Below are 21,071 nucleotides of genomic sequence, written 5' to 3'. Positions count from 1 at the left end.
TTCTGTATTGCTTGGGAGAGTGCTAGGAGGAGTTTCAGTAACTCTTTTACTCAACTGTCCCACTTGTGCCTCCAAATCTCTGATGGAGGACCTTGTTTCATTCATGAAACTTAGTGTGGTCTTAGATAGATCAGAGACTATGTTTGCTAAGCTAGAGAGGCTCTGCTCAGAATTCTCTGTCTGTTGCTGAGAAGATGATGGGAAAGGTTTACTATTGTCAAACCTGTTTCTCCCACCATTATTGTTATTGAAGCCTTGTTGAGGCTTCTGTTGATCTTTTCATGAGAAATTTGGGTAATTCCTCCATGAAGCATTGTAGGTGTTTCCATAGGATTCTCCCATGTAATTCACCTCTTCCATTGCAGGATTCTCAGGGTCATAAGCTTATCCTTCAGAGGAGGCTTCTTTAGCACTGCTAGATGCAGCTTGCAATCCAGTCAGATTATGAGAAATTATATTGACTTGCTGAGTCAATATTTTGTTCTGAGCCAATATGGCATTCAGAGTATCAATCTCAAGAACTCATTTCTTTTGAGTTGTCCCATTGTTCACAGGATTTCTTTCAGAAGTGTACATGAACTGGTTATTTGCAACCATTTCAATGAGTTCCTGGGCTTCTGCAGGCGTTTTCTTCAGATGAATAGATCTGCCTGCAGAATGGTCCAATGACATCTTGGATAACTCAGACAGACCATCATAGAAGATACCTATGATGCTCCATTCTGAAAGCATGTCAGAGGGACACCTTCTGATCAATTGCTTGTATCTTTCCCAAGCTTCATAGAGGGATTCACCTTCCTTCTATTTGAAGGCTTGAACTTCTACTCTAAGATTACTCATCTTTTGAGGTGGAAAGAATTTAGCCAAAAAGGCATTGACCAACTTTTCCCAAGAGTTCAGGCTGTCTCTAGGTTGTGAGTTCAACTATATACTAGCTCTGTCTCTTATAGCAAAAGAGAAAAGCATAAATCGGTAGACCTCGGGATCAACTTCATTGGTCTTAACAGTGTCACAGATTTGCAAAAATTCAGCCAAGAACTGATGAGGATCTTCCAATGGAAGTCCATGAAATTTGCAATTCTGTTGCATCAAAGAAACTAACTGAGGCTTAAGCTCAAAGCTGTTTGCTCTAATGGCAGGAATAAAGATGCTTTTCCCAAAAAAATCGGAAGTTGGTGCAGTAAAGTCACCAAGCACCTTTCTTGCATTGTTGGCATTGTTGTTATTTTTGGCTGCCATGTCTTCTTCTTTTTCGAAAATTTCTGTTAGGTCCTCTCCAGAGAGTTGTGCTTTAGCTTCTCTTAGCTTCCTCTTCAGAGTCCTTTCAAGTTCAGGATCAGCTTCAACAAGAATGCCTTTATCTTTGTTCCTACTCATATGAAAGAGAAGAAAACAAAGAAAGTATGGAATCCTCTATGTCACAGTATAGAGATTCCTTAATGTGTCAAAGGAAAAGGAGAATAGAAGGATGAGGTAGAGAGAAGAATTTGAACTTATAGAGAGAAATCAAAGGAGGATAAGTGTTAGTGATTAAATAGAAAGAGATGTGAAAGAGAAGAAATTTGAATATTAAAATCAAAATAATTAGTTAATTAAAAAGATTTTTGAAAAAGTGGTTAGTGATTTTCGAAAATTGTAAGTGGAAAAGTGGTTATGTGGTTTTGAAAAAGGTAAGAAATAGTAAGTTTTGAAAAGATAAGAAGTTAGAAAAAGATTTTGAAATTAAAATTTGAAAAAATGTGATTTGCAAAAGATATGATTTAAAAAGATATGATTGAAAAAGAATTTAAAAAAAAGATTTGATATTTAAAATTGATGACTTGACTAACAAGAAATTAAAAGATATGATTCTAAAATTCAAATATTGATCCTTTCTTAACAAGAAAGTAACAAATTTGAAATTTTTGAATCACAACATTAATTGTTAGCAAGGATTTTCAAAAATATTAAAAGAAAAATGAAAAAGATTTGATTTTGAAAAAGATATGATTGATAAGAGAGGATATGAAAAAGATAAGATTTTGAAAAATTAGTTTTAAAACTTGAAAATTTGAAAAAGATTTGAATTGAAAACAAAATTACCTTCTTGGTGCTATCCTGGCGTTAAACGCCTAGAATGGTATCCATTCTGGCGTTTAACGCCCACTTGGCTACCTCCTTGGGCGTTAAACGCCCAGCCAGGTACCCTGGCTGGCGTTTAAACGCCAGAATTCCTTCATTACTAGGCGTTTTGAACGCCCAGCTTTTTCTCTGTGATTCCTCTGCTGTATGTTCTGAATCTTCAATTCTCTGTATTATTGACTTGAAAAGACATAATTTTGAATTTTTTAAATTTTTAATGATGAGAGAGAAAAACAACAGAATGAAATTAAACATGAAAAACTAAGATCAAAACAAGGAATGCATGCAAGAACACTTTGAATGTCAAGATGAACACCAAGAACACTTTGAAGATCATGATGAACATCAAGAACATATTTTTGAAAAAATTTTTAAGAAAAGAAAGACATGCAAGACACCAAACTTAGAAATTTTCATGCTAGAGACACTAACAAATTGAAAATGCACATGAGAAACAACAAAAGACACACAACAAGAGAATTTAAAGATCAGACAAAGAAAATCATCAAGAACAACTTGAAGATCAATGAAGAACATATGCATGAGTTTTCGAAAAAATGCTAAAAAATAAAAAACATGCAATTGACACCAAACTTAAAAACGGACACTAGACAAGAAACACAAAAAAAAAATTTGTTGTTATGATTTTATTAATTTTTTGTAATTTTTCGAAAATGTTTTTTTGAAAAAGGAAATAAGAAACTCAAAATTTTTAATAAGCAGGACATTACATACAATAGCCAAACTGATGGGAATCAACTAGCTCCTGTGATGATAAAAGCCTCATCTGAAACTCTAGAATTCATTCTTAAAAATCCTGAAGAACAAAATAAAAAAAAAGAAAATTATCTAATCTAAGCAACAAGATGAGCCGTCAGTTGTCCAAACTCGAACAATCCCCGGCAACGGCGCCAAAGACTTGGTACACAAAATCGTAAGTTCACACTTCTCTCACAACTCCGTGCAGCTGACCAGCAAGTGCACTGGGTCGTCCAAGTAATACCTTACGTGAGTAAGGGTTGATCCCACGGAGATTGTCGGCTTGAAGCAAGCTATGGTCATCTTGTAAATCTCAATCAGGCGGATTCAAATGGTTATGGGGTTTTGATAATTAAAAGATGAATAAGACATAAAATAAGATAGAGATACTTATGTAATTCATTAGTGGGAATTTTAGATAAGCGTATGGAGATGCTTTATTCCTCCTGAATCTCTGCTTTCCTATTGCCTTCATCCAGTCATGCGTACTCCCTTCCATGGCAAGCTGTATGTTGGGGGATCACCATTGTTAATGGCTACCGTCCGTCCTCTCAGTGAAAATGGTCCGGCTACGGGTTACGTAGGGCTAATCATTTGTCGGTTCTCGATCGTGTCTGAATAAGATCCATTGATCCTTTTGCGCACTGTCACTGCGCCCAGCACTCGCGAGTTTGAAGCTCGTCACGGTCATCCCATCCCAGATCCTATTTAGAATACCATAGACAAGGTTTAGACTTTCCGGATCTCAAGAATGCTACCAATTGATTCTAGCTTATACCACGAAGACTCTGATTGCACGGAATGGAAGACTCTGTTGTCAGGAGAGGGGCAACTATGCGTCGTGGACCAGGAGGCCAAGAGATATGCATTCAAGCTTGTTTTCAGGTAGAACGGAAGTGGTTGTCAAGCACACGTTCATAAGTGAGAATGGTGATGAGTGCCACTTAATCATCACATTCATCATGTTAAAGTGCGAATGGATATCTTAGAACAAGAATAAGCTTGAATTGAATAGAAAACAGTAGTAATTGCATTAATTCATGAGGAACAGCAGAGCTCCACACCTTAATCTATGATGTGTAGAAACTCCACCGTTGAAAATACATAAGAACAAGGTCTAGACATAGCCGAATAGCCATGCCTTCCAAATAACATGAAACAATCGAAAAAGGGTTCAAAGACCTGATCCCAAGATCAAAGATGATCAAAAAGATGAAAATACAATAGTAAAAGGTCCTATTTATAGTGAACTAGTAACCTATGGTTTACAAAAATAAGTAAATGATGCAGAAATTCACTTTCTCAGCCTACTTGGTGTGTGCTTGGGCTGAGCATTGAAGCTTTCAGTGCATAGGCTTCTCTTGGAGTTAAACGCCAGCTCTGGTGCCAGTTTGGGCGTTTAATGCCAGAAAAGGGTCTCTGACCGGTGTTTTGACACCAATTTAGGCCATCAAATCTCGGGAAAATTATGGACTATTATATATTTCTGAAAATCTCAAGATTTCTACTTTCCAACGCAATTGACAGCGCGCCAATTGGGCTTCTGTAGCTCCAGAAAATCTATTTCGAGTGCAGGGAGGTCAGAATCCAACAGCATCTGCAGTCCTTTTTCAGCCTCTGAATCAGATTTTTGCTCAGGTCCCTCAATTTCAGCCAGAAAATACCTGAAATCACAGAAAAACACACAAAGTCCAGAAATGTGATCTTTGCATAAAAACTAATAATTATATACTAAAAACTAACCAAATCATACTAAAAACTACCTAAAAACAATGCCAAAAAGCGTATAAATTATCTGCTCATCAAGACTCAACAGAAATAAGTAAATCACAGTGCCACTAACCTTCCACTGACAGCAGAAAGATGACGGTGACACCACGATGCAACAGCTGGAGGCCTCAAATAGCGATTTCACATGGGGAATGGATGACGTGCCGAGCTAGAAGAGAATGTCTGGCCGTATGGGATTGGTGCGGGGAAAGAAGGAGGCTGCGGAAGCACCAACAACCACAGACGGCGACGGCAGTTCTGTTTAGGGAGCTGGGTTTTTGGTTTGGGATGGAGCTAGGGCTTGCTGTGTGTTTAACTTTTGAAGGAGGGGGTGTTTGGTGGGGCGGGAGGGGGTTAACTCGCATGGGTAAGGTGGGTTTTTTTTTAACATAACCAAAATGACGCCGTTTCATATGAACCGGTCAGTTACCGGTTCGGTCCAACCGAATGATCACCGGCTAGTTCAGCGGTTCATCAGTTGTTTCGTAATCGATGGTTTAAGCAGGAGTACCGTACCGTTTTCTATGCTAATTCCCAATTGAACCAGTTCGACCGGCCAGTCTGGTCCGATGTTTAGAACATTAGTTTGGATGGCCAAGCAGAAGACCATTGCTCAAATATATGGAGATTGGGAGGAGTCTTACAACCACATACCAAGGTGGATCATTAGGGTTCAGTTGTATATGTCGGGAACGACAGCGGTGTTGCGTACTTCACCAGTGAGGTCAGGTAATATGGTGGATGGAACGAAGGTTTTCTTTCATCGATTATTTTGGACATTGTCTCTGTATGTTGAGGCGTTTAAGTATTGCAATCCACTAATATCCATCAATGGTACTCATTTATATGGAAAGTATGAAGGTACTCTGCTAATGGCAATTGCCTAAGTTGGAAACTAGAACATTCTCCAAGTAGCATTCGGGTTAGTCGAAGGCAAAAACATAGATTCGTGGAAGTTTTTTCTTAGTCACCTTCGTCAGCATGTGACTCTCCAGCCCGGCATTTTAGTGATCTCTGACCGACACAACACCATCAAGGCTACCCAACTTGCGGAAGACGGTGGGTGGCTCCCGCCAATGGCATACCAAACGTTGAAGATGGTGGCTCCTCCTAAACCAATGTTAGTCACCACAGTGTGTTGAGGTTCCACTCAAGCAATAACTCGTTGCACCCTCCTTAGGGTAAGTCTTAAAGCATAAATCGTCCCTGTCTTGAGGGTCTCCAAAAAGACCATAATTCGTGCCCAGGCTACCTAGGTTTTGCTATTGCATGTCAATGGTAGGCTTTTGTACTTCAGCCCAAAATCAAGTGACTTTAGGCAGGGTGGGACGATTTATGCGTAATATATATGTAACCCTACCAGTCCTGTGACAATTTACTCATGAATTCCTTAGGCCATGCATGCATAAATCATCCTAGGATGCCATGTTTAACGTATTATATAACCTTTATCACCCTAGGACGATTTATATAATATTAAGAATAGGATAAATACGTTTTGAAATTTGTTTTAGGAGAATTCAATAAATTTAATTTTTGTTTTATTTATTTAAGTAAAAAACCCTTATAATACTCTGGTCTATACTCTCTGCTTCTCTCTTGAAATCTCCCTTGTCCAGTATTATGCACATTAAGTACTCGTTTGGACGCCATTATGAAAAAATATCTTTTTTTATTTTTTAACGTATTTAGCAAATTTCTAATAGTAAAAGTAAAAGTACTAGAAAAATAAAAAAAAATATTTTTTTGAGAAGTTGTAATTTACATATATTTTTAAAAGATCTTTTTTCTTTAAAAAAATATTTTTTATGTAATAAATAAACAAAAAAGTATTTTTATATTGTTATATCTAAACATAATTAATAAATAAAAAAAATTATATGAAATACCCAAACATAAAATTATTTTTACTTTTTCACAAGATTTTTTAAAAAAATATAACTCAAAAAATAATCTTCTTTTAGAAACTCCCCAAACAAGTCCTAAGTAATCCCATCCGTTGAGCCGTTTATTTCTTAGGTTTGGTACCATGATCAAACCGTTCATATCATATGATTCCTCGTCAGATATCTAATCCATAGGCGAAGAATTCGCGAGCTCAATTCCTCTCACTGTTTCACACTTTCACTCTTCACAGTACTTCTCTCTCTTCTGATCTGATTACAGATTTTAGAATTAGATTCACTTGCGTTCAGATTTTGAAGATTCCGTTGTTTCGCTTTCTGCCCTAACCTTAGTTCTTTTGTATTTTTCTGCACCCACTCCTTCTTCTTCTTCTTCTTCTTCTTCTTCTTAATCCCGTAACAATTTTTCTATTTGAGGTTTACTGTGTTGTTTAAGAGTTCGAAGAAAACGACATTATCTTTTTTTTTTCTTATAAAAAAAAGAAGCTGTGAACTTAAGGGAGCTGAAAATGGGTGTTAGTGCTGCCCAGGTATTATTACTATATTTTATATTGTTTTGTTATTAATTTTAATTTAAATTCACTTCCTAGTATTGTTTTTGTTTGTGGTTTTGAAAACAGCTTTGATTCTAAGGATTCTGTATCTTTTTATATTTAGTTTTAAACTGCATTGATGTGAAATTGTGAATGCAGGTGGGTTCATACTTTGTTGGACAGTATTATCAGGTTCTTCCACAACATCCCAATCTGATTCATCAATTCTACTCAGATAACAGCACAATGATCCGTGTTGATGGAGTTTCCACCGAAACCGCTTCGAATGTGCTGGTACCTAAGTGTTCTAAGATAAAGAATCCATGTTTTCTTTGCATTCATGTTTCTTTGCTGTGTTTGTAACAGTTTGTGGTCATGTTCAATTTATATCTTAGATATTTTTGTATTGTTTTTTTCAAAAATAGAAAATGAGAATCCTAATGGCCCCCAAGATATCAGAAAATGGAGGGATTGTTCCCTATCTTATGTTTGTTTGAGTCTTAATTGATGTATCTTCAACATTCCCTAGAGAAAAAAGAGCTTTCCTACTGTAGTCATGAATAGTTTCTCTTTTGGTGGTTTGCCTTTGGTGTTGCGATTGGCCATGCATAGATCAAAATCATTTAGTGTAGCAAGGTTTTTATTTTATTTTATTTTATTTTTTGGTATTTGGTGTCGGTTTGCGTTAAGTAATTGATCATGTGTGGAGAAGATATGTAAAACCAAGTAAGGCTGGAGAGTTGATCAAATGCAGTGTAAGCCAATAGCTATATACAGAGGAAGAGTAATCAATGAATATGAAATAACGCATTATGGCATAATGTAGCTGACCATGCCTAATTGGATTAAGCTTGACGGTGGTGGTGGTTTTTTTTGTTGTTGTCGTCGTTGTCTTAGTGGAACTTAATTTCCATTTCCATTTTCTTAATTGATTCTTGGTGTAAGTTATCTAGCAAAACGTTGATCAAGTTACTTTTCTCCAATACAGCAAATCCATGAACTTGTTTTATCATTGAATTTTGGTACAATAGAGATCAAGACTATCAATTCTCTTGATTCTTTGGACGGAGGTGTGCTTGTAATGGTCTCAGGGTTTGTCAAGATTAGGGATGTCAAGAAAAGGCGAAAGTTTGTCCAAACATTCTTTCTTGCTCCCCAGGAGAAGGGTTACTTCGTGCTTAATGACATTTTTCATTTCATTGATGACGGAATATCAGTATCATACTCAAATCCAGTATCTGTAGCATCCGAAAAGATAGACGCAAAGCCACTTACTTCTCTTGGAGAGCCTCCTGGTAATTTGACTGCTGAATCCTTTTCCAAAGACATTTGATTTTGAACCGAATTTTTCCCACATAGTTAGGCACTAATAATAACACGTTTGCTTTGCTGGCAATAACTATAATGAAAAGTGGTCTAAGGGTAGCTTTGGTTCTTCTTCAATTTTTTTTCTTTTCATTATTTGAATTTTGGTGTAAGCATTTTTTATTTTAAAAAAGTGAAATTCTGATGAATTCCACTGGTTGGTGTATGAATCCCACTCTACCTAACAGGGAACATGCTTCTTTGTTATTCTAAAAGTTGCATGCTTTCTGTGACAAAATCTGAAAAATCTTGGTATTCATTCTTTTTGCACTTTAAGCACTATGGCCTCCATTTCATAATAAGTAGTATGCAAAGCCTCTGTTTTGTTAAACTTCGAAACAGCATGCCTCAGAGTCCTGAATTTGTTGCTTTTACCAGCTTCTGACTATGGTCCGGTGGAAGAAGCTACTGAATATATCAATTCACTTCATGTAGAAGATGACCTGGTTGACAAGTATAGCCTTCCAGAGCAGCCGCAGCAGCTACATCAAGATCTTGAAACAGAAATTGTGGTTGAGGAAACTCCTGCAGAGAAGGCATCCCCTACAATCCCGAGTTTTGCTCATACCACCCGCAAATCCCCTATAGCTTTTGGGGAGGAACCTTTGGACGAGTCTACCAAGAAGACTTATGCATCCATTGTATGTATCTCTTTCTCTTTCAGCATGTTTCTTGTTTAGCGCCCCCTTCTTTTTCCTTCATTGATTGTTAGAAAAATTACCAACTTGACCCTTAGTCCAAGTATTATATTTGGTTATTTACTAAAATCACCTTTTGGAGGAGAGGGATGGATTGTTAGTGTGGACATTTAAAGCACTGCACACTAATAGCAAACAAAGTGTTACATTGTGTTATAGAAGTGACATAAATTTTCCACTTGTAATTTAAAAAGAAAAAGGAAATATTAATACAGTGAGTGTGTGTTTATCAGTGCATTTATCCTTATTTAAATTTCCTATTCTGTTTCCTCAAATGGTTGCAAAATTCTCTTACAAGTAAGCACATTTTCCATATTTGTAGAATATTAGAATCCTTTCACCTCCTCTTCAATATTTTGCCTTAATTTGATTATGTTACAACAATCGTGCAGTTACAAGTTGCAAAAGGTCGATCTGTGTCATCTGCTGCTCTACAGCAGTCTTTCAAAAGTACCCCAACTCCTTCAGAGTCAAATCATGTAGCACAGCCTGTTCAACAGTCAAACTCTGCATTTACATACATTCCTGATTCACGGTTTGAGTTAGCAGAAGAATTCTATGGGGCAGAGGAAGAAGGTTTAATTTTGTATATCTTTGTTTGCTTTACTGTTTGTTATTTTCACCAATTTGGCATCTGACTGTAAGGATACTTTAGGTGACTGTTGTTATATTCCTTTTGGCACATTTGGTGGAATTATATGTTTATATTTATTCGCTCATTTGCTGATATATGATGGAAATTATTTGTGTTCACACTCTGAGTGGAGGTTTTTTGTTGGTGATCTTGTTACCAACATTGAGTGACAGTTGTTATCTAATATCTAATATTTTAAGGGTTTAGGGATGCACACACCTCCATTGACAGATGTTTTGACAAGCGAGTTCTATAGGATATGATTAGATGCCTAGCATCTATTCGGTGTAAAGCTCATAATCTGTATAGAAGCCTTTCCCTCTCAGACATGTTGAGAGATTGAAAAGCTATGCTTTATAGATAAATCTTTTGTTTTGTTTAGCTTTTGTATAGGGGATCCCTTTTCCCAAATTTGTATAAATCCTTCTCATCTTATTGAAATCTTTTTTTTTTTTTTTTCAAAATAAAATCTAATATTTTAAAACAGATAAATGCTGCTAGGTAAGAGGTTGCTTAGGCAGACCATGGGTCCAAAGGAACTTGAGAAATTAAATTATACTATTCCATGATAGTTTACTAGCTTTGCTATTACATCATTTTGGAAACTACATTATAATATTTTCTGACCATGTCCACATTTTTTATGTTTGATTTATAATCTTTCAGGTGAAGTAACATCTGTCTATGTGAGGAACTTGCCTGCTACAGTTACTGAAGCTGAGATTGAGCATGAATTTAAGAGTTTTGGCAGGATTAAGCCTAATGGTATATTCGTTAGGGTCAAGAAGGTAAGCTTCCTTCATTGCTGTTAAGTGTTAACTGAATAACCACATATTCAATCTTGAAAAGAGAACAAGCCTAAATAGAGTTTATGTGCACAGGAAATTGGAGTTTGTTATGCTTTTGTGGAATTTGAAGACATTGTCGGGGTTCAGAATTCGCTTCAGGTTGGGAAGTTAATTTATTAATTATTATTATTATTATTATTATTATTATTATTTGTTTTGTTGTGAGATGTGATGTATATCTTATGATCTATATTGAATTCCGTAAATATAGTAAACATCGATGTCTGTTTAATGTTTGTTTGCTTTATACTGATATCTGAATGTTAGCTATGGTATGTATATAAGTAGGCACAGTTATTAATTTCTGTTGATGCTTTACTAGTAGTTATTACCCTCTCTCTTTTACTTGCTTCTAAATAATATGTTGATTTTTTTTTATCATTAGTATTAGCCCGGACTTAAAGTTGGACTGCAAGTGAACTCAATTATCTTTAACTGTCATCAACTTTCTCTTTGTGTTGCAATAATTTGTGTCCAGATGACATTTTACATTATTTTATTTATTTATTTCCCTTATAAATATCTTACCTGTTAATACTCTATCACTGTAGGCTTCTCCTATACAATTGGCTGGAAGGCAAGTATACATCGAGGAGCGGAGACCAAACAATGGCATTACAGCTCGGGGTGGAAGTAATGTCCCACTTCTTCAGTTTCTCTTGCATTATTTAAATATATATGATCATGGACATTGATACGTGAGGAACAAACCAAATTTTAATAATTAAGGCTGTGTTTGGTTATGAGACTAAGACAAGACAGGACACAGACAAGACACAAGGGACAGAGACACAAAAATTAGTGTTCTTGTATCTTGTTTGATGATAAACTAAGTATAAGAAAGAACAAATTACAAAAGTCTAATTTATTCTAATTTTTTTTCCGTACAAAAAATTTAGAAAGAAAAATATAATAATAAAAAATATAAGTATGAAAAATTAATAGGAATAATGAAAGAAAAAATAAGTTGTGTCTCTCGTTAGTGTCTCTGTGTTCTTCCTGTTAGGAAGGACACAAAATACACTAATTCAGTATCTCTGGACAAAATGTTTGTGTCTATGTCTCATCTGCCAAACATGATTTTGTGTCTCTGTGTCCCTGTCTTGGTGTCCGTGCCTATAAACAAACGCAGCTTAAAGGACTAGGGCACACAATGTATATAAATATAATTCAAGATCCAACGGTAAGATATTCATTATTGATAATTTGTCCCTGTCTATTTGTCCCTAACAGTATTTGAGTCAAAATACAACTACAATAACAAAGCCTTATCCGACTAGGTGGGGTTGGCTTAGAGTCAATAATTTCTTAAATTGAATGTGTATAGTTATATAGTCATCGTATGATATAAGATCTAATACAAAAGCTAAATTGTGTCTCCGTGCTTATTGCTTAATATATGTAGCATAAAAAGCATCAATAGCATTGTTGCTTTGTATGTTTTATCTATTGTGTTTATGAAGAAATGAATTCTTTGGAGGCTTTGATAGGAGTATAGAATAGTTGGTTTCTTTTCTGTGTGGCACAAGTTTGGTATGAATAAGAATAAGAGATGGAGAAAAGGCAATCATGTTTCTCGGTATTTGAGAGGGATATTCTTTCGAAAGATCCCTCATCTCTATAGAGATTTTGGATCCTTGGTCACATTGACCAAAAATTCCGTAGCAATAGATCATTCTTCTCTTATGATTTCTGAATCAGTTCTATCAATGACCAAGAAAAACTATAAACAAAACCGTTAACAAGATCTGTTGTTGTATACTTAAGTTTGAACTTGGTAGATAGCCCCAGTAATATAGAATACTGTTAACATTAAATATATAAAAGTTCATGGTTATATGATCTACTAATATCTGATGAAAACGAAAATGGTAAAATGAAATATGTCATGCAAGAGGATGGTTTTTGGCTCCTTTGTTTATGTCTGTCTTCATAGTGGACTAGTAAGGTTCTGTTTATTTTAAAAAATTGCTAAATATGTAAGAACCGAATACATTTTTTTTATTTAAATTAAAGCTGTGAGATTTTGCCCCAAAATAAAGAATAAAGGAAAGGCACCCTTAGTCTTGTGCAATGTTTCATCATTTTGCTTTTTCTTTTGCAATGGTTAGAAATGAGTAGGCTTATTTTCTGTTGTCTATTTCCTCTGTACTAATCAGGAAGGGGAAGGGGCAGAAGCAGTTATCCAACCGATGCTTTGAGGGGGCGTTTTGGTGGTAGGGGCTTGGGTAGGGGAAGTAATCACGATGGCGCTGACTACCACAGAATAAGAGGCAACGGTTTTCCTCAGCGTGGATCGCAATAGGAAAAAAGGAACCCTATATCAAAGCTCAGATGAAGATTTCATTTCGGAGCTTACACATTTTCTGAAGTTAGATCTTGATTTTGCATATTTAATACTGAACATTTTTACTGTTGTTGCCTGACAAAGTAATTTTATGTAATATGTTTCAGGTGTTTTTATTTGCTAGGTGAAGCCGTGAATTGAATTGAATTAGCTTCTTTTGCTTGTGTAGAGTTAGTGTTATTTTATTCCCTTGAATGCTTTTGGTTGTGTCATTCAAGTGGGAAAATTTTTGACATTAAGGTAGTTTCATGTTAGGGATTGTGAATTGTGAAGTGCTTTCAATGATAGAGTAGGTTGTGTTAAAAAGGGAGGAAAAAGAAGTATATTCCAGAAATTAATGAATTTTCTTAATTGTCATATTTTCGATGCAGAGTGTTGTGCCCAAATTGGAGTATATTGGGTTTGTTTTTGTGGTAGCAATAGAATCAAGTAAATGTTCAACTTGTCTCTCAACAATTGTAAAGAAGCATACTTGCAAAGGAAATTTATATCATTAGGTTATCACCTATCACACTCTTTGGCCGCATTTGGGGGAGAGAATGAGAGACATAGCCTGAAAGACAAAGACTAAATTAAATCGCTATATTGTGTTTCATGTAAAATGTACAGAATTAAAATTTTAGTTTCAGTTTCTGGCTATCAAAGTCGGAATCTCCTAGTCCCAGTTCAATAAACACTACCTTAGATCACATGAAAGTATAGAATTGAATTTGGCAAGGAGAACTAATAAAAACTCACTTAAGCTAGTTTAATATAAAGCTACAACTACTTGCAATAGTCAAATTAAGAATTCTATAAAAGATCATGACTTAGATTCATGAGGAAATTATAATGTCGGGTCAATGTCTAACTATACAACCTGGAATAAAGAAGTGCTAAACTTTTTAATTTTGCCTAACCTCTCCTCCAAAAAAAGTTCTGTTGCAAACAAACCAAGTTTCTATCACTTTAACACTTGACCACTTTTGTTTACCCTTTGTGTTTTTGGTTTATGCTTTTGTATTGGATTCATATTATTAGCACTTGAGTTTGAGGAATTATTATTATTATTATATTTTTTTGGGGAAGCTAAGAAGGAAAGAAAAAGAAAGTGCAGCAGAAGAAAGTAGAGGTGCCAAACATGAAGCATTCATAAGTACCAAAAAAAATGAAGCATTAATTTGTTTTAAAATGAATTGGGCAAAAAATTATCATGGTATTTAGGACAAAAAATTGGGCAAACTATTTGGAAATTGGAATTTAGTTTGACATGTTTTGAATTTTGTGGTTTAGAGTTTACTCACTGACAACGATAATACCATACCTTTATTGATTCTACATTTCTACTTGAGACTATTTTCATTTCAAATTGATGAAATTCTGCAACTAGTATAATTAATCTTAAAAAATTGGTGTAATTTCTTAAAAAATGTCACTGCTAAATTCTTAAATCTTTCACGATTTTCAAGATCTTGCATGCAAGATAAGCTAAAAACAATTAAAAAATGTTTATATAATCTCCAAATTTTACAATTAAATTCAATGAAGGAAACATTAAAGTTAGGAGTATTAATCAGATGTTTTCAGCATAAATAATCAAGGTTAACCGAGAACTAAACTTTAGAAGAGACAAAAATACTGTAAGAATTTACGAAGTATCCCTATTGCAAATATTTAAACAAATGTTGTTAATATTTCAATACTTGCAAAGAAATAGAAGTAAGCAACAATATATTAGTATTATTGGCCAATAGAATTGAATGAGTGATCAGATGGAAGTTTTCTTATAAAACAATATTAGCATAAGCCAGTGCCGTTGCTCCAGTTGCTGTTCAATTATTAATTAGTTTTAAATAACATATCTTGGAACTATAAATGATCTGTAACAACTGATATAAACACCCAAGGAGGAAAACAGAGGAATAAATACACTATATGGAAAGCAACTACAATACAAGAATGGTCGAACAAACACATAAAGGAGCAGTTGCTCAACCACCGCCGCCGCGTTCCTTGTCAATCTGCTCCCTTTGCTTATTAGCAAGCTTATCCAGGGCAGACTGAACAGCCTCACGGCCTCCAACAATCAACTTGATAACTATTTCCGGATCGGTCTCAAATTTTGCCTCTTCAAACTCCTTTCGTGCGTTGTCTCTGAGCACGTCACGCCACAAGACTCCCCTGGAATCAGGCCACATGAAAAACCGGCTGGCGCGGAGGATGTCCCTGTAGAGGCTGAGGGCTTCCCGGCGGGTGGAGGTGAGTTTCCTCCGATTCAAGAGCTCCTCTTCATCGTCGTCAAGGGACTTCTCCTTCTTCACTAGATGCCTATCTAGAAGCTCCTCTACATTGTCAGGCCCATCGTGCAAGAATCGCTCCATGTGGAACAAAGATGTGCGATTTACAGCAACTTGTTGCCGTATGCATCGCCATAGTTGCAGCTTTCCAGTCATCCCCCCTCTCTTCTCCTGCTTCCAGCAACCGATGAACCAATGTCTAACCTGCTTACATTAATTGGTTATGGACTGAATCAATTTGATATTTACTAGCCTGGTCCACAAAATTTAAAATCAAACTAGAGGCCCTCTGTTGTCAAAATTCCAAAAACCATACAAATCAATCTAGATTCCTAATCCTTTTTTCTTACCCTTAACATTTGAATCCAACACAATGTAAGTAATTTAATTATATTCTTCAATCTTCATTTCTTCCGTCTCCTATCTTCTTTTTACTTAAAAAAAAAAATTAATCTTACTATAAAATTAGACAATGTCTAAAAATATAGCACAATATGTGTTTGAGTAGTATACCATCTACTAATACCAAAAAAGTTTGGGAGCTAAATGTAAATAACTAAGTATACTTGAGTGTCATTTTCCCACATTACCCAAGGGCATTGACACTCTATCGTGCCGCCAATAACTCATCCCAGGAGGTCCTTCTGAGTTGTCACCATCACTTCCCAATTTCAAAAGTCGCCGGAGGCATTTTTGGCAGTGACTTTACACCTTGAAGTGCAACATTCAGTTGAAGCCCATTGGTAAAGGTAATGCATGCCATCCCTCTCCATGGCCTTCATCAAACAAAGACACGCTTACACAACTCTCTCCCCACTCTTAATCTATTCCTCTTTTTCAGAAGCTTTCGTTTCAAAAGCTCATGACACATAACATAACTATAAAGAAACTATAGGAGAGAACAATACTTAATCTTTGTTAAGGTAGTATGTCACTTGCAATTTGCAAAGCCCATCAAAGAATTAAACCCCAATGTTGAGTTTAGAAAACCTACACCCAACTTAGCCAACCAATTTCATAATCTAAATCTACAATCTCATCATTTCAATTCCTGAATTCAAGAATTAATTAGCATACAGCATTATCAAGTCATTCATCACAATCAAATAAGCAAGGCACAAACAGATTCATTAAGACCATCACAACCTTACATAACAAAAATATTAGAAAAACCATTTTGCAAGATTGGAAACATATATACAGCAAATTAAACTATCTATGAAATAGTGTAACAACAAATCAGAAATAGATGAGAGAAGTGGGAAAATACCTAGACTCGCAAAGATCGTCAGAGCAGCTTCACACACAAGATGGCAGCGAGGATGTGAAGGGGCAAAGACGTGAAGAGACCATGGCGGAGAAGACGCGAAGCGAGGGAGGCAGAGGACGCGTGATGTGGCAGTAACGGAGCACAAGAGACGATGGGCAGTGGAGCAGAAGCAATGCCACGGCGGAGGGTGGGAGGCTGACAGAGGCGCGACAGCTCAAGGATGGAGACCGGAAGGAAGCAGCGGCGGATTCAAAGTGAGAGAGTCCGTGAGAGCAAGGCAGAGAGTTTTTTATAACCAATAGTGGTGATGTACACACAAAGTGTGTTTGGATTAGAGTTGGCAAAACTGGAGTTTAAATGAAAATGATTTTGTAAAAGGCGAAAATTCAGGTGCAATCGACTTCATGTGAAGTTGATAGTTGATAGTTAAGAGTTGTTAGATAAAAATTTAGTTAAATCAGTCAAATTATCTAACAGCTCTCAGCTATCAACTTCATGTGAAGTTGACTGCACTTGAGTTTTTATCTTTGTAAAATTGATTTTGAATAGAAGTGAGTTTATGCCAATATGATTTATATTTGGCAATTTTATACTAAAATTAATTTTGATAAAATAATTATTTGAATAATATTAATTAAAATCACTTTTAGATAGATAATTAGTTAATTACTTAAAAAATATAATATTAAATTATAATATTATTTTTTAGTATATTTAATCTTTTTATACTTCTTTTAGTATATTTTTTATATAATATTTTTAATGAAACTATATATTAGTTTGTTATAATTTTTTGATTAAAAGTTAATATTCATTTATTAAATTGAAAATAACATATAAAATAATGTATTTTTTCAGTTTCTATGAATACTCTCAATAATCCTAACTTGTTTACTGTTTTGGATTCTAGCTTTTTACTAATTATGTATCTTATTTTGTTTACTGTTTTGGATTCTGATTTTTTACTAATTATGTTTATATTATTATTTATAATTAATTTTTTATTTAATTTATCATTTTCAATAGGAATAATAATACATATTATAACAAATTAGAATAATAAACAATGAACAAGAATTATAATAATAAATTTTACAATGTCAAACAAAAAAATATTTTATAATTTTATTAGTACTTTCAGTATTCTTTTATTTAGTATTATTTTGGATTGTAAAATTTTATTACTTTATCATTTTTAATAAGATCAATAATTCATATTATAATAGAATTAAAATAACAAATTTAATAAAAAAAATCAAAATAGAAAAAAAAAAACAAAAAATTGAAAAAAAATTAAAATATATGAAATGACTTTGAAACAAATATGAAAATTCTTTTGGAAAAAACCAATAATGATCATCAAAGGTGAACTCACTTTGAAGTGAATGCAGAAGCAACAATTTTTTGCTTCCAATAAATGCGCTTTTAAGGTGCAAAATCACTTCTACGTTTAGAAGAAAAAGATTGCCAAACATAAAAGAGTTTTTTTTTTAACTCAAATAATGATACCATAAGATTAATTAGTATATCCATATATTTATTAGTATACTATTATTAATTAATATAAAATATCATGCATTTATTATTTTAATTTATTCATTACTTATAAATAAATTATACTTTGTAAAATATTTTATACAATTAAAATATAAATATATTTTTTATATTAAGAATAGAGAGTGAGTACATACTCTCTAAAAAAATAAAAAGAATTTTTAGTTGGACACTTTTTTATTTCTAAAATAATAAATTTTAGATTATAACATATTATATATCTCTCTAAAATACTTTTAAACATTATATAAGTAAAAAAAAAGTCATTCACTTTTAAAATACTTAAAACGTCTCTTTTTTTTAAGATGTTTAATTTCTATCGATTAAAATTCAACATATATAATTGATTAAATCGTGCTATTTTTGTTAAATTTAGAGATCGGACAAATCGTAGACCAAACAAATCGTTTCGATTAAAAAACCAATTAACCAAACATCGAACCGATTAAAAAGTATTTTTCTTTATAAAAAATAACTACAATGCGCATATTATAAAAATAACTAAAATACTTCTATTATATATATTACTTTTAAGGACGGTGTGAGTAGAATTAGAAAGAAAGAGTTTGAAAAAAAAATCGAAAAGATTTAGAATTCTCAAAACTACCTCTATATAAAGATATTATAGTCATTTTTTATAAAATAAAATATTAATTCTAATATGTTAAAATTTTACTTCATTGATTTTTTTTAATTTAAACGGTTTATTCGATTCGATTTTGATAAAAGTAATCCAGTTTAACTAACATGTGTTGAATTTTAATTAATAAAAATTAAATATCTTAAAAACAAAATATCTTAAAGGTTTTTATCTGAGTATCCCGGCACCGGATTCGATGGTCCCAAAATGTTTGGACCATTAAATGGTCCCATAACAAAACATGTTTTTTAAGTTTTTTAGTAACTGTTAAATAGTCCTATCATTCATCTATTATGTTTATTAACAATCAAAAACAAAAACAATAACGAATTAGATCTTCCATTGATCGTAATAAACTTTTTGGCAATCCCAATCAATTAAAAATTTATCTTTAATATGTGACATTCGTCTAGGGTTGTGAAATCGTGTTTCTTAGAAATAAGCCAGATAAGATAAGATAATTATCATAAGCTATATAAAGAAGAGCCAGAGGCCCTTAGGTACAAACTCATTCTTCATACTTTATACCTTTCAGACTGCAGAGTATCTTTGCAGATTCCACCACCCCAGCCACTCCAAGAAGACGATCCGACAACCGTTGCAAGTCCCTGATCCTACAACCACTAACAACAATGGTTCTCGAGATTAGCATTGAACCCAGTATGATCACCGAAGTCGAGACTTACGACCTCACTTCCCGCCATTATCCTTACACCGTTTATGCCGACGACCAACGAATCCTCTGCATCAACACCACCTCTTCCCAAACGCTCTCCAAGTGGCTCACTAACCTCCTCAAGTACACTCCCAAAAAATACCCCGGTCATCGTGGACGTAACCTCCGAGCACCAATTTGCCAAGTACACCAAGCGCGGCGTCAAGGACCACGGCTACGACTTTATCTCCCTCTGCGTTGGCTCTCACTGCCTCCTCTACCCTCTTCTCCAACAAGCCGACTCTTACAAAGCGAAGCAAAACTCTAGGCCCCTCTGCGACTTCTTCGCCAACCCTAGGGTTATCGCGGTGGGAATGGAGATCGAAAAGGTGAAGGCAAAGCTGGAGAAGCACCACGGGATCGAGCTAAAGAAGGCGTTGGACCATAGGGCGATGGCGGTGGAAGGGATGAAGGAGGTAGGGGAGAAGGTGGATCTGTGGCGGTACAATCTTGACAAGTTGGCGAAGACAGTGTTGGGGAAGCACTTTGCATGGTGAGGCCGGAAGAGAAGCTGGACTGGTACGATGAAGAAAGCTCGTGCTGTTATTACAATGTGTATACGGATGAGAAGACAATGTTCATCACCATTGATACTTATCTTTGCTACCTCATTGGTTTCGAGCTACATGGTATGATCCATGGACATGAAGCGGGTAAGAGCCAAGATTCTAGTAAGTCCAAGAAGAAGGTTAACAAGAAGAACTCATGAGGTGCCTTTGATTTCTAAGATTAGTAATGAGGTAATGCATGCATAGTTTGATTAGACTTTAGAATAGTATATGACCGTGATTCTATCCTTGTTAATGATAGTAACTTTTACCCTTTCAATTCTTATCTGGATTTGAATATAGATTTTTATCATGGAGGCCACTCAAATAAAGACACCTAAAACGTCTTTTTTCAAAGATGTTTTCATATTGTGTTTTAATTGGTTTCTGTATAATTTATTTGGTATTATTCATCACATATTATTAAATTTCTCAAAAGATTTTCTTTCCAAAAACAATAAAAAATGATATATATATATATATATAACAAGCTCAAGTCTCTTAAAATTTTCATAAATAAAAAAATAATTAATTTATATTCGTACAATATATAAAATAATTACTATATTATTATTATATTATAGATTAAAATTCACTAATTTAATTTTTTTTTATTTTTAATATAAGCATTAGAAATAAATAAAATTTTTATAACTAAATGTAGTGTAACAAAATATATATAATATTTTTAAATCCACAGTATTTATCCGTATCTGATCTGTAATTTGAGGATGTGATCTGATCTGTAATTGGATTGGATCGAATCGGATCCACACTCTAATCAGATAGAAGTAAATATGTTTAAAAAAGTAAGCAAAAAAAATTATTGACTTTTTTTATAAAAATAAAATTTTTTAATATTTTTTATTTTATGGATATATTTGATATCTAATCCAAACATAAAAAATGCGAATATCGAATTTGATCTAATGAGTTTAGTGCGGATTGGATCGAAATTTCAGCCATATCCCATCTGTAAACACCTCTAGCAATAAAAACTAAAAAATTATAATGATTATATTTTTAACTAAGAGGAAGTGCAAAAAAAAAAAGTACTAAATACAAGAATATTTAATCAAATATTAAAAG

The 21,071-nt window shown here is 34.2% G+C and overlaps 2 protein-coding genes across 2 annotated transcripts; one reads left to right on the top strand and one right to left on the bottom strand.

The window, feature by feature from the left end:
• The first annotated feature begins 6,691 nt into the window (after window positions 1–6,691).
• Window positions 6,692–13,342, top strand: LOC107473880 (nuclear transport factor 2). Its single transcript, XM_016093476.3, has 9 exons — window positions 6,692–7,084; window positions 7,247–7,381; window positions 8,076–8,382; window positions 8,831–9,093; window positions 9,543–9,726; window positions 10,451–10,572; window positions 10,666–10,731; window positions 11,184–11,265; window positions 12,792–13,342. Exons 1-9 carry the CDS (start codon window positions 7,064–7,066, stop codon window positions 12,935–12,937), a joined length of 1,326 nt encoding a protein of 441 aa, XP_015948962.1. The 5' UTR covers window positions 6,692–7,063; the 3' UTR covers window positions 12,938–13,342.
• A 1,372-nt stretch (window positions 13,343–14,714) lies between these two features.
• Window positions 14,715–16,827, bottom strand: LOC107473878 (uncharacterized). The gene is made up of 2 exons (XM_016093473.3): window positions 16,526–16,827; window positions 14,715–15,459 (listed from the first exon to the last, which is right to left on the bottom strand). The coding sequence occupies exon 2, from the start codon at window positions 15,409–15,411 to the stop codon at window positions 14,950–14,952; it is 462 nt and encodes a 153-aa protein (XP_015948959.1). The 5' UTR covers window positions 15,412–15,459; window positions 16,526–16,827; the 3' UTR covers window positions 14,715–14,949.
• Window positions 16,828–21,071: the final 4,244 nt, after the last annotated feature.

This window comes from Arachis duranensis, chromosome 2, assembly GCF_000817695.3.
Source record: "Arachis duranensis cultivar V14167 chromosome 2, aradu.V14167.gnm2.J7QH, whole genome shotgun sequence".
In the NCBI taxonomy this organism is placed as follows: Eukaryota; Viridiplantae; Streptophyta; class Magnoliopsida; order Fabales; family Fabaceae; genus Arachis; species Arachis duranensis.
This window is presented reverse-complemented; position numbering and strand designations above follow the sequence as displayed.

Coding starts and splice junctions, on each gene's coding strand:
- LOC107473880 (XM_016093476.3), top strand. CDS start 7,064: ATGGGTGTTAGTGCTGCCCAG. Junction 7,085..7,246: donor TGGGTGTTAGTGCTGCCCAG/GTATTATTACTA, acceptor TTGTGAATGCAG/GTGGGTTCATACTTTGTTGG. Junction 9,094..9,542: donor AGAAGACTTATGCATCCATT/GTATGTATCTCT, acceptor ACAATCGTGCAG/TTACAAGTTGCAAAAGGTCG.
- LOC107473878 (XM_016093473.3), bottom strand. CDS start 15,411: ATGACTGGAAAGCTGCAACTATGGCGATGCATACGGCAACAAGTTGCT.